This window comes from Chelonia mydas, chromosome 15, assembly GCF_015237465.2.
Source record: "Chelonia mydas isolate rCheMyd1 chromosome 15, rCheMyd1.pri.v2, whole genome shotgun sequence".
NCBI lineage: Eukaryota > Metazoa > Chordata > Testudines > Cheloniidae > Chelonia > Chelonia mydas.
In genome coordinates this window covers 1,993,828-2,006,163 of record NC_057856.1, presented here as the reverse complement: position 1 = coordinate 2,006,163, position 12,336 = coordinate 1,993,828, and the positions used below count along the sequence as shown (strand labels likewise).

General features: G+C 50.2%; 1 protein-coding gene across 11 annotated transcripts in view; it reads right to left on the bottom strand.

The window, feature by feature from the left end:
• Positions 1-6,041, bottom strand: part of AP1B1 (adaptor related protein complex 1 subunit beta 1) — a 78,587-nt gene extending 72,546 nt beyond the window's left edge. For 3 of the 11 annotated variants that reach the window (XM_043529884.1, XM_043529885.1, XM_043529886.1), the window contains exon 1: positions 5,921-6,040. Coding sequence is in view for 6 of the 11 variants with exons in the window: in XM_037879061.2 (XP_037734989.1) it covers positions 4,457-4,517 (61 nt within the window). In the remaining 5 variants the exon portion in view is untranslated. Of the gene's footprint in view, positions 1-4,456; positions 4,527-5,920 lie in introns of those variants that run through there. The other 8 variants (XM_043529882.1, XM_037879065.2, XM_037879067.2 and 5 more) reach the window with 7 other exon arrangements.
• Between the last annotated feature and the right edge of the window lie 6,295 nt (positions 6,042-12,336).

The following is a 12,336-nucleotide window of genomic DNA, read 5'->3' as shown; positions in this document are numbered from 1 at the left end:
TGGCTGCATTTCCATGGCAGTAGAAGCAATTCCTCTGTATGTACAGTCTGATCTGAGAGGTGCTGTGCCCCTGTAGCTTCCAGCAAAGTTAATGGAGGTTGCTGGAGCTCAACACCTTTCAGAATTGGGCTCATTGTTTGTAAAGCACTTTAAGGTAAGAGGCACTGTAAGATGATATAATGAAGTAAAAACAAAATTTAAAAACCCTTTCATATCAGGGCTTAACTATGGACCTGACTGAGAACAGTGGAGCACTCCTTAACTTCACTAGTTACAGAGCTGAACAGACTGTTTCACGCAGGATACTGAGAGACTTTCAGCATAAGGAAATGCCCATAACTGTGGCTGCATATTGTTTTGCTACTACTGCTACATCTCAGAGGACTGCAATGGCAAGAGAAAAGCCATTTTTTAAAAGAAATAAGACGCGGCTGTAAAACCGCAGAAAGTAGCAAGTGCAGCGGCTGAAAGTATTGTTAACTCAGGGCATGCCTACACTACACACTTAAGTCGATCAGTGTTAGGTCAACCTACAGCCAACCGCAATAATTACTTCTCGCCTCCCTGCTCACAGCTGGGAGCAAGGGGCAGCCACCTGGACTTCTTGGCTCCCTGAATGGGGAGCCTCCGGGCAGCAGCCAGGCTCTAGCTGCCCAGCTCTCTTGTCAATTTCATGGCTCCAGTATGGAGGCTGAAATTGACGAGACAGCCAATAGGGAATGTAAGTACAGTAGAACCACAGAGTTACGAACCCAGAATGGAGGTTGTTCGTAACTCTGAACAAAATATTATGGTTGGTCTTTCAAAAGTTTACAACTGAACAGTGACTTAATACTGCTTTGAAACTTTACTACGCAGAAGAAAAATGCTGCTTTCCCTTAATTTTTTTAGTAGGTTACTTTTAACAGTACTGTATTTGATTGTTCCCCCCATCTCTGCTGCTGCCTGATTGCATACTTACAGTTCCAAATGAGGTGTGTGGTTGATCGGTCATTTTATAATTCTGGGGTTCTACTGTAATGCAGTGTCTGCACAGACACTGTCACCCTAACTAAACCAGCAAGAGCTATGCCCCTCCTGGAGGTGGAGTTATGTCGATGCAGTAGTGCACTTACACCGGCGGGACAAAGCTGTAGTGTGTACACTGACATAATTAGGTTGACATAAGCTGCCTTTAGGTTGACCTACTGTTTAGTGTAGACCAGGCCTCAGTTTCTAAACTAACTAAATTTTGAGTTGGCAGTGTTCCTTTAGTGTTGGCTATGAAATATTTAGGATACAGAATTTCTTGGATTGACTAGGTTTTGATCCAATAGATTTTATTAATAAAGAACACAATATCCCTTGCACCTAATGCTTGGATCTGTCAATAAAGGCACATTTGATTCCATGTTAGACAGGATACCCACACTGAAAAAGAAAAATCCTTTTTCATAGCCAACTTCTTGAATATACCATTTGAAAACAAAAGGAAAACAGATTAGCTATAAGAAATGGAGGGGGGAAATGGAGTGGAAATTCTAGCACAATGAGGCAATAAGCCATGAAAATAAAGTAAATGTGTACATGGATATAAATTAATTTATGGACTATAATATCCACCAGCAATTGCATAAATGAAACCAGAAATACTTGCCCAAATGCTTCGCTATATCCAGATCTAGGGGATTGCCTAGAAATTCCATAACTCTGAACCCAGATCCCTAAGCTCTAATGATGTGCTGAGATCGCTCATGCTCTCTTAAGGCCTGGCTACACTAGCCGCTTTTATACACTCACACTCTTTCACCAGTGAGGTAACTGTGATTGAGTATAGTTAGTACATGGAAGGCTTCTGGCACTTTTAATCACTGTTGTCTGGAACTGCTCTGATCAAGGTTAGATGATACAGTGGTCAAAACACCAGCCAGTCTACACTAGCGCTAACATTGCTCCCACCAGAGGGGCTGCACTGGTAGGAGCAATTGGAAGAATTTTAAAGAGTAAATGTAGAGACAGCCTCAGAGGGAGATAGACACTCGCAGCACTCTTTGTTAGTGCCATAACTAGAACACTCATCTTCAACCTCTGGATAGCAAACAGACGTTTCAGCCTAGCTGAAAACCCACATCACAACAGAATGTTTTGGTCACACTAAGGCAGCATTTCCAATAGTTTATGCAACCTCCTTTTTAACTACAAAGCCATACTCCAGATGGACAGTTGACAGCCAGCAACACACAAAGCTTGTACTCACTGGAGATGGATAGATAGGCTTGGAAGGATTAGATTATTAGTAAGTGCTGATTTCACCCTGTACACACTCACAAACCAACAACAAAATATTTCTATTAATAAACTTACATATAGGAAAAGTAAGAAAAATACTGCCTGAGAACTCAGTCTCAATCCAGTGATTTAGACTTTTAAATTAGGCTTCTTGCAAATGAATAGTAAAAACAGGTATGATTTGTTGATTTTAGAATATTTACAATGTCCACAATGTGCTTTAACTGTTTACAAACTTCAACTTTTTGAATCTTAACATGTCATTAAATAATTGCCTGACCCCCTGCCATAATTTCCCACAACTGTGAGAATTTAAATAAATAAATGCTTAAAAATAAACATTGATATAATCTGTTGAAATGATAAACAAATAAAAAAATCAAATTCTGCCAATCCTGCTGACAGAAATGAGCAGATGCACACATCAACACCTCCAAAACAAGATGTTTTATATGTTGAGAAGATGAGAAGAAGGAAGAACACCAGTTTCCTTAAATTTCACCCATATAGGATTACTTTTCCCTGAGAAAATTAAGCATGGGAATAAGGTTTGGAAGAGAACGGCTCCTGCAGTATTGTTATCTACTGCACAATGATAATGACGGTTCCACAAAGCCTGAAGTCTATGTCTATAACCTGGAGTCAGAAGCAGCGAAAAAATCCACATTATATATAAAATAATTCAATATGTAACTTACTGCTGAGTCAAGTTACATCTGTTTTATTTTGGATTGACAAATAAGGTTCATATTGCACAAAATATTGTCCTACTCTAACTGCGAGGTTGCACTGTAATACTTTGGTGTAGGTGGGACAAAGAGCATGAGGCCTCTTCAAGAGCCACTTTGCAATACACTTACCCACACTACTCCAGAGCACATTCAACCGCTTAAAACAATTAATCCAATTTAAAATTAAGGTATTTGGAAGGCACTGCCTTCCAATGTTATTATGTTTTTAGTTTAGATAGTTACAATCGGGTTAAAAATGCTGGCATCTGATAGATCACTAACCTCCACGTTGAGTGGAAAGAGATTTAAATTGACTGTCAGTCTACGCTGACAAGTTATATCAGCAAAGCTACATTGGTCAGGAGTGTGAAAAAACCTACAACCGACCACCATAGCTATACCAATCAGTGTAGACAAAGCTATGAAGAGGGGTTCCATTGACAATGCCAGCTTCATTCAGGGGGGTGCGTGTGTGTGTGTTCCTATACCTACAGAAAAACCCCTTTTGTTAGTACGGTTGTGTCTACACTACAGGGCTATGTCAGCATTGTCTCCATGGTGTGGACATACCCATAGCCACTCCAACACAGCAACCAGTCAGAAAAAATGCATTCCCGCAGCACCTGCTCCTAGCCTAACTAAGCTCCATGCGGAATGGAAGCATGAATGTTAATGCCACCATAAAATGAACAATTCATGTCATCGGCTTCATTCAATGGCGAAGTGGCACACCTCTGTTGCTGCAATAGAGACTCAGCTCTTATGCAGGAAGCAAAGGTGTCAGCTGATTCTAAACACCCACATAAAGCTGGATCCTTACAAAAACCTCAAGGATTTGTTCATTATCAGAGGGAAAAGAGTCAGTACAAAAGGAGTGTCTGAAGGCTAAGAGTAGACCCATGTGTCCATCCAGGCCTTTTTACTGTGCTCATATCAGAGCACCTATGCAAATGTGAATTTAAACCATTTTGTGAAAATACCAAGTGCCGACTTATTTACTTAAAAGATTAGTTTCTGCATCTTCAGAATGTCACTTTCCACAAAATTGAAGCATCAAGATATTTAGGAGATCAGTTTGCAAAAATCATCTTCTAGCTTGAAGTTTCACATGCAAGTACCATGCCAATTTGGGCTTGTGGAGAGAAGAGGTGGGAGTAACAGAACAAGACCGTCCCACTGGTTACACACACACACACAGGAGCAGAATGGGAGGTGGCACATGCATTCTACAGTGTAAGTGAAGAGAGGCCATTTATTAAATGGAAATATCACTGAATTTTGAATGATTTCCTTCACAGGCCACAGATGTGTATTAAATATGCAGCAGGCCTTGATTACTTGTCAGCGAGAAACTGCTTTGTGTTTCTTATTTAAGGGAAAAGACAAGTCTTAAACAGAAGCTACTTTGCTGGTTAACTGAACCATATTTATAAACAAGGCAGCTAAACCCAACTCACCCCGCTGGCAAGATCCCCTGTGGTCAGTTTTCCCAGGGCAGGGACCATTCAGAAACAACATAGGACACCAGAAAAAAATCAACAGGTGTTTAAAACCACAGATGAGAGCCCTGGCTCCAGTGCCTCTTTGGGGCTGGGGACCCCAGCCGACAAGCCCACTGGACGTGGAAACCCTGGAGCCCAGTCACCTAGCCCAGCAAGAGCAGGCCTGAGCCCGCACAGAGCTCCTCGGCTCAGCTGGGCCCTCCTAAAGCAAATCCACCTGGGCCAGGGGAGTGGGCAGGAGCAGGGCGGGGCGGCTGTAAGGCCCAGGACGGTTGCAAGGCCCAGGACGGTTGCAGCACTCGGGCTGGGGGACTGTGGGGGCAGAGCAGGGCAGGTGCCAGGCGGTGGCAGCGCTGGGGTGGGGGGGAGAGAGACTGGGGCTGGGGGAGAGCCCTGCAGGCTGGAGGAGAAGGGGGAGGCGCAGGGCCAAGGAGCAGAGCAGGGCAATGCGGGTGCCAGGCCGGGGGGGGGGGGGGTCACAGCGCTGGGGGGAGCGCAGGGCTGAGGGATCACAGCGCTGGGGGGGAACCCAGCAGGCCGGCGGGGGGGGGCAGTGCAGAAGCCGGGCCGGGGGGGTCAGTACGGAAACCGGGCAGGGGGGGTCACAGCACTAGGAGGGGGGGCGGGGGACACAGCAGGCCGGCAGGGGGGCAGTACGGAAGCCGGGCCGGGGAGGGGGTCACAGCGCTCGAGGGGGGCGAGGGACCCAGCAGGGGGGGCAGTATGGAAGCCGGGCGGGGGGGGGGGGGTCACAGGGCAGGGGGGACCCAGCAGGGCTGAGGGGCAGAGCAGGGCAATGCGGGGCCGGGGGGGGTCACAGCGCTGGGGGGGCAGGGGACGCAGCAGGTCGGCGGGGGGGCAGTACGGAAGCCGGGCCGGGGGGGGGTCACGGGACGCAGCAGGTCGGCGGGGGGGGCAGTACGGAAGCCGGGCCGGGCCGGGGGGGGGGGTCACACGGCAGGGGGGACCCGGCAGAGCAGGGCAATGCGGGGCCGGGGGGGGTCACAGCGCTGGGGGGGCAGGGGACGCAGCAGGCCGGCGGGGGGGCAGTACGGAAGCCGGGCCGGGGGGGGGGGTCACGGGACGCAGCAGGCCGGCGGGGGGGCAGTACGGAAGCCGGGCCGGGGGGGGGTCACGGGACGCAGCAGGTCGGCGGGGGGGCAGTACGGAAGCCGGGCCGGGGGGGGGTCACACGGCAGGGGGGACCCAGCAGGGCTGAGGGGCAGAGCAGGGCAATGCGGGGCCGGGGGGGGTCACAGCGCTGGGGGGGCAGGGGACGCAGCAGGTCGGCGGGGGGGCAGTACGGAAGCCGGGCCGGGGGGGGGGGTCACACGGTAGGGCTGAGGGGCAGAGCAGGGCAATGGCGGGCGGGCGGGCCGGCCGGGGGGGGGGGCACTGGGACCCCAGCTCGCTCCCTACCAGTCGCGGGTCTGTTCTCGGGCTCCGACCGCTTCCTCCGCGCGGCCCGCGCCTCGGTCTCTGCAGCTGCCGCCGGCCCAGCGGAAGTGAGCTGGGGGGGAGCGCTTCCGGGGCGCGGGCGGGGCGCGGGGGCGGGGCCGTGGGGGGGGCGGGGCCGTGGGGGGGGCGGGGGAGAGGCGCAGCAGGAGGGGGCCGGAGGAAGCCGAGGCGATCGGGGTTGGCGGGGCCCTCGGGAGCTTCCAGTCCCCCCCGCCCCCCCCCCCCCGCAGGACCAACCCCCAGGACGTCATCCCAGCCGGGGCTTGTCAAGCCGGGCCTCAAACACCTCCGGGGGAGCAGGTTCCGCCCCCCCAGGGAACCCCTGCCAGGGCTTCTCCCCCTCCTGGTACCCAGCCTCAGCCGCCCCCACGGCAGCCTGAGACCCTTGCTCCTCCTTCCTTCGTCAGCCCCACTGAGAACAGCCCAGATCCGTCCTCTGTGGAACCCCCTTCGGGTAGTTGAAAGCAGCTATCAAATCCCCCCTCAGTCTTCTCTTCCGCAGACTAAACAATCCCAGTTCCCTCAGCCTCTCCCCATAAGTCATGTGTTCCAGCCCCCTAATAATTTTCGTTGCCCTTCGCTGGACTCTTTCCAATTTCTCCACATCCTTCTTGTAGTGTGGGGCCCAAAACTGAACACAGTACTCCAGATGAGGCCTCCCCAGTGTCGAATAGAGGGGAACGATCACGTCCCTCGATCTGCTGGCAATGCCCCTACTTATACATCCCAAAATGCCATTGGCCTTCTTGGCAACAAGGGCACACTGTTGACTCCTATCCAGCTTCTCGTCCACTGTCACCCCTAGGTCCTTTTCTGCAGAACTGCTGCCGAGCCATTCGGTCCCTAGTCTGTAGCGGTGCATGGGATTCTTCCGTCCTAAGTGCAGGATTCTGCACTTGTCCTTGTTGAACCTCATCAGATTTCTTTTGATCCAATCCTCCAATTTGTCTAGGTCCCCCTGTATCCTATCCCTACCCTCCAGCGTATCTACCACTCCTCCCAGTTTAGTGTCATCTGCAAACTTGCTGAGGGTGCAATCCACACCATCCTCCAGATCATTTATGAAGATATTGAACAAAACCGGCCCCAGGACCGACCCTTGGGGCACTCCGCTTGATACCGGCTGCCAACTAGACATGGAGCCATTGATCACTACCCGTTGAGCCCAACAATCTAGCCAACTTTCTATTCACCTTATAGTCTATTCATCCAATCCATACTTCTTTAACTTGCTGGCAAGAGTACTGTGGGAGACAGTATCAAAACCTTTGGTAAAGTCAAGATATATCATATCCACAGAGCCAGTTATCTCATCATAGAAAGCAATCAGGGTGGTTAGGCATGACTTGCCCTTGGTGAATCCATGTTGACTGTTCTTGATCACCAGGAGAAGTGGAGGACGGAGGGAATCCAGTGGAGGGGCATGGGGATTTGGGGAGGGAGAGCTAGTTCACCTGAAATTGTTTACTGGCATCACAAACTATCCAAACATGCCAGCAGCTTGGGAAGGTGTTAAAAGAGCAGAAATCTCTGCTCTCGGTCCCAGCATCAGCCCAGGACAGGGTTTGCCTGTGTATCTGGAGATTAACTCCGATGTTCCCAAACTCCTGGGTTCGGTTGTTATTGTCCATTCCTGATCAGTGGCAGCTTGCTCCCTAGCAAGATGCTATCGCTGCCATCACTTTCCTTTCTTCTAGGATTTTCCCCGATAGAAAGTCTTCTCATGAGTGAAAATATGAGGAAGTAGCTTTCTGACACTCTCTTCTACATGGGTAGTCTAGCTCGAGTATCACCATGGTATTGATACTCCTACACTTCATTTTTTCCTCCTTCATGCTGGCTGCACTCTCTCTCACCTTTCTGTTGCACTGTGCTTTGTGTTACTCCTGAGGGCATTCTACGCCAAAAAATTAAAAAATCTTACCACAATATTTTAAGGTTTCAGAGTAACAGCCGTGTTAGTCTGTATTCGCAAAAAGAAAAGGAGGACTTGTGGCACCTTAGAGACTAACCAATTTATTTGAGCATGAGCTTTCGTGAGCTACAGCTGTAGCTCACGAAAGCTCATGCTCAGATAAATTGGTTAGTCTCTAAGGTGCCACAAGTACTCCTTTTCTTTTTACAATATTTTAAAATTCTGCAAGCTTCATTTGTCAGTAAATAAATGCAGAGCCCCAGCATGGCAGTGGGGAGCACAGGCCACTGGTTGTTTGAAGGTGGGAGATCATCCTGCAGCCTCCCCACCCCGAGAATACGGATTCAGTAATGAGGCTGCACCTGACCCTGACACAGCACAAGGCCTGGGCCTGCCCCTGTGCACCAGGTGTGGGGCAGGCAGGCTGAACCAGGCAGGATACAAGTGTGGAGGGGCTCAGAGTGGGAGGATCCAGATGTGGGGTGAGAGGATTCTGTGTGGAACAATCTGGGTGCAGGCAGCTCAGTGAGGGGTCTAGGTGTGGGGGGATCTGGATGCAAGAGGCTCGTTGCGGTGGGGCTGGGGGAGGGTTCCAGGTGCCGGGGCAATGGGTCTCTGCAGGGGCTTCCAGGTGAAAGTGGTTGCGGCTCAGTGGAAGAGTCTGGGTGTGGGGTCTCAGCAGTGGAGTCTGGGTGCTGGGGGAGTGGGGCAGCTAGTTGGTCAGTGCCGTGGGGGTGTGGGTGTGGGGGCTCAGGTTGTGCATGGGGGTGGGGCTTGTCAGGGTGGGGGTTTGAGTTCAGGGAGCTAAGTGGAGGGTGGTCTGGGTGCAGGGAGACTCCAGATGCAAGGGTTCAGGTTCAGTGGGGTGGGGTTTGGGTATGGAGGGCTAGGGAGGTACTGGGTATATGTGATGAGGCTTGGTGGGGATGTCTGGGTATGGGAGGTCCAGATGCATGGGAGTTGGGTGGATGGGGGAGCAGCTCCCCATACAGTGACCCCTTCCCCCGCAGCTGAGGAGTGATGTGGGGAGGATGCTGAGCTTTCTGCAGCTGGGGGAGGTTTCTGGGGGTGGCTTTGACACAGCCCCAGGCGCTTCTTGCAGGGGACGAGGAAGTTCTGTCCTCTCCTGCCTCCAGCCCAGCCGGGACTAGCAACTGATCCCAGTTCAGGGTAGGAGCTTGTCAGGGTTCCTTCCCCACTCTGAACTCTGGGGTACAGATGTGGGGACCCACATGAAAGACCCCCTAAGCTTATTCTTACCAGCTTAGGTTAAAAACTTTCCTAAGGCACAAATTCTGCCTTGTACTTGAACAGTATGCTGCCGCCACCAAGTGATTTAGACAAAGAACCAGGGAAAGGACCACTTGGGAGTCCTATTCCCCCAAAATATTCTCCCAAACCCTACACCCTGGGGAAGGCTTGAGAATAATATCCTCACCAATTGGTACAGGTGAACACAGACCCAAACCCTTGGATCTTAAGAACAATGAAAAATCAATCAGGTTCTTAAAAGAAGAATTTTATTTAAAGAAAAGGTAAAAGAATCACCTCTGTAAAATCAGGATGGTAAATACTTTACAGGGAAATCAGATTCAAAACACAGAGGATTCCCCTCTAGGCAAAACTTTAACGTTACAAAAAACTGGGATAAACCAGGGAAAGGACCACTTGGGAGTCCTATTCCCCCAAAATATTCTTCCAAACCCTTTCCTGGGGAAGGCTTGAGAATAATATCCTCACCAATTGGTACAGGTGAACACAGACCCAAACCCTTGGATCTTAAGAACAATGAAAAATCAATCAGGTTCTTAAAAGAAGAATTTTATTTAAAGAAAAGGTAAAAGAATCACCTCTGTAAAATCAGGATGGTAAATACTTTACAGGGTAATCAGATTCAAAACACAGAGGATTCCCCTCTAGGCAAAACTTTAAAGTTACAAAAAACTGGGATAAACCTCCCTCTAGCAAAGGGAAAATTCACAAGTTGAAAACAAAAGGTAATCTAATGTGCCTTGCCTTATTTACTTACTCTTTTTATAATATCAGAGACTTGTACAGGATGGTTTGTTTATAGGAGAAGGAGTTTTTGACCTGATGCTTTTCTGCTTTCCCCAGAGAACACACCAACAAAGCCTTCCCCCACCCCCGCCCCAAGATTTGAAAGTATCTTCTTTCCCCATTGGTCCTTTTGGTCAGGTGCCAACCAGATTATTTGAGCTTCTTAACCCCTTACAGGTAAGGAGGAATTCTAGGCTACCCTTAGCTGTATGAAGAAAAGGAGTACTTGTGGCTAGGGTGTCCCCAGCCCTACAGTGATTTGCCAGATGCTCTGGGTGCCTGAAGTGATGTACCTGCTCTGCTCGGGAGTGGTGCATAACTGCTCTTGCAGCTTCCCTTTGCTTCCCTGTCAGGAAGTCATTTTTCTGCAGGGAATCAAATCTGTGGGGGACCTGAATTTTGTGCACGCGCAGTGGCACAGAATTCCCCCAAGAGTATTCTGTGACGGGCTGGTCAACACTAACGAGGTAAGTTGATCTAAGTTAGGCCAGTTCAGTTACCTAACGAGTTAGCATGTCTACACCAGACCCGCTAAATTGACACCACTGCATTGATCACAGTGGTGCCGATTTAGTCCATAGTGTAGACATGGCCAATTTCTAAATCTAGTTTATGGTCACTAAGGGCATGGTTCCACTTGCAGGTGTAGAGCGCTTTGAGTTAAACCATCCCTCTGAGACTGCAGCAGGGAAAGCGCTGCCGTGTGTTGGCAATGTCAGCTGCCAGTGCAGTGGCGTGGCCACATTTGCGGCACTTGCAGTGACATTGGGAGCAGTGCATTATGGGCAGCTATCCCACAGAGCACCTCTTCCCATTCTGGTGCTGTTGCTTGTGGGAAAGGGGTGGGAGGGTCCAGGGCATTCTGGGTCCTGTCCCAATGCCCCGTGATGCATTGCTTCGCATCCCAGCAATCCCTGTGCTTCCATCCACATTTGGCGCCATCTTCCAACGTTTTTTGTACTGTGTGCTCTGTCTTCCCTTTCAGTCTGCGGGAATGGAGCCCGAACTGCTGAGGAGTATGCTGATGGGTCTCACCAACACGTCACGAATGGCAGTCGAGTTACTCCTTAAGCTACAAACTGACAGTGAGGAGTCCGATGATGATGTCGACTCGCATAACGCAAACGACACGAGATTGCTTGTGGCATTCATGGACATGCTCACCACAGTGGAACGCCACTTTTGGGCTCAGGAAACAAGCACTGAGTGGTGGGATCACATCGTTATGCAAGTCTGGGATGATGAGCAGTGGCTGCAGGACTTTCGCATGAGGAAAGCCACTTTCATGGGGCGGTGTGCTGAGCTCGCCCCCACCCTGTGGCACAAGAACATGAGATTGAGAGCTGCCCTGCCGGTGGAGAAGCAGGTGGCTACTGCAATCTGGAAGCTGGCAACTCCAGACAGCTACCGATTGGTCACTAACCAGTTTGGAGTGGGAAAGTCAACCGTTGGAATCGTGTTGATGCAAGTTTGCAGGGCCATTAATCGCATCCTGCTCAGAAGAACCGTGACTCCAGGCAACGTGCGTGACATTGTGTCTGGCTTTGCACAAATGGGTTTCCCTAACTGTGGAGGGGCGAGAGATGGGATGCATATTCCAATTCTGGCACCAGACCACCTAGCCTCTGAGTACATAAATCGGAAGGGGTATTTCTCTATGGTTCTCCAAGCACTTGTGGATCACCATGGGCATTTCATGAACATTAACGCAGGCTGGTCTGGAAATGTGCATGATGCATGCATCTTTCGGAACACAGGCCTGTTCAGGAAGCTGCAAGCCGGGACTTTCTTCCCAGGCCAGAAGATCACCATAGGGGAAGTCGAAATGCCCATTGTGATCCTTGGAGACCCTGCTTACCCTTTAATGCTGTGGATCATGGAACCCTACACAGGGAGCCTTGACAGCAACAAGGAGCAGTTCAACAACAGGTTGAGTCGGTGCAGAATGACTGTGGAGTGTGCTTTTGTCCGTTTAAAGGGCCGCTGGCGCTGTCTGTATGGGAAGCTGGACCTGGCCGATAACAACATCCCCACAGTTATAGCCGCGTGCTGTACCCTCCATAATATTTGTGAAGGGAAGGGTGAAAGCTTCACTCAGGCATGGACCACAGAGGTTCAACACCGGTATGGACCACAGAGGTTCAACACCCAGAGGTTGAATTTGAACAGCCAGAGAGCAGGGCTATTAGAGGGGCCCAGCGCGGGGCTGCAAGGATTAGGGATGCCTTGAGGGAGCAATTTGAGGTTGAAAGCCACCAGTAATGTTTGGTGCCCTGCACGGGAGTGAAGTGCAGTGGTTCCAATGCTAGTAGACATCTGTGTTTGCTACGTATGATGCACTGACTTGCAGTGCCTGTTGCTTTCCTGGGTTATGGTATCTTTTACTTAATGCAATAAAAAATGT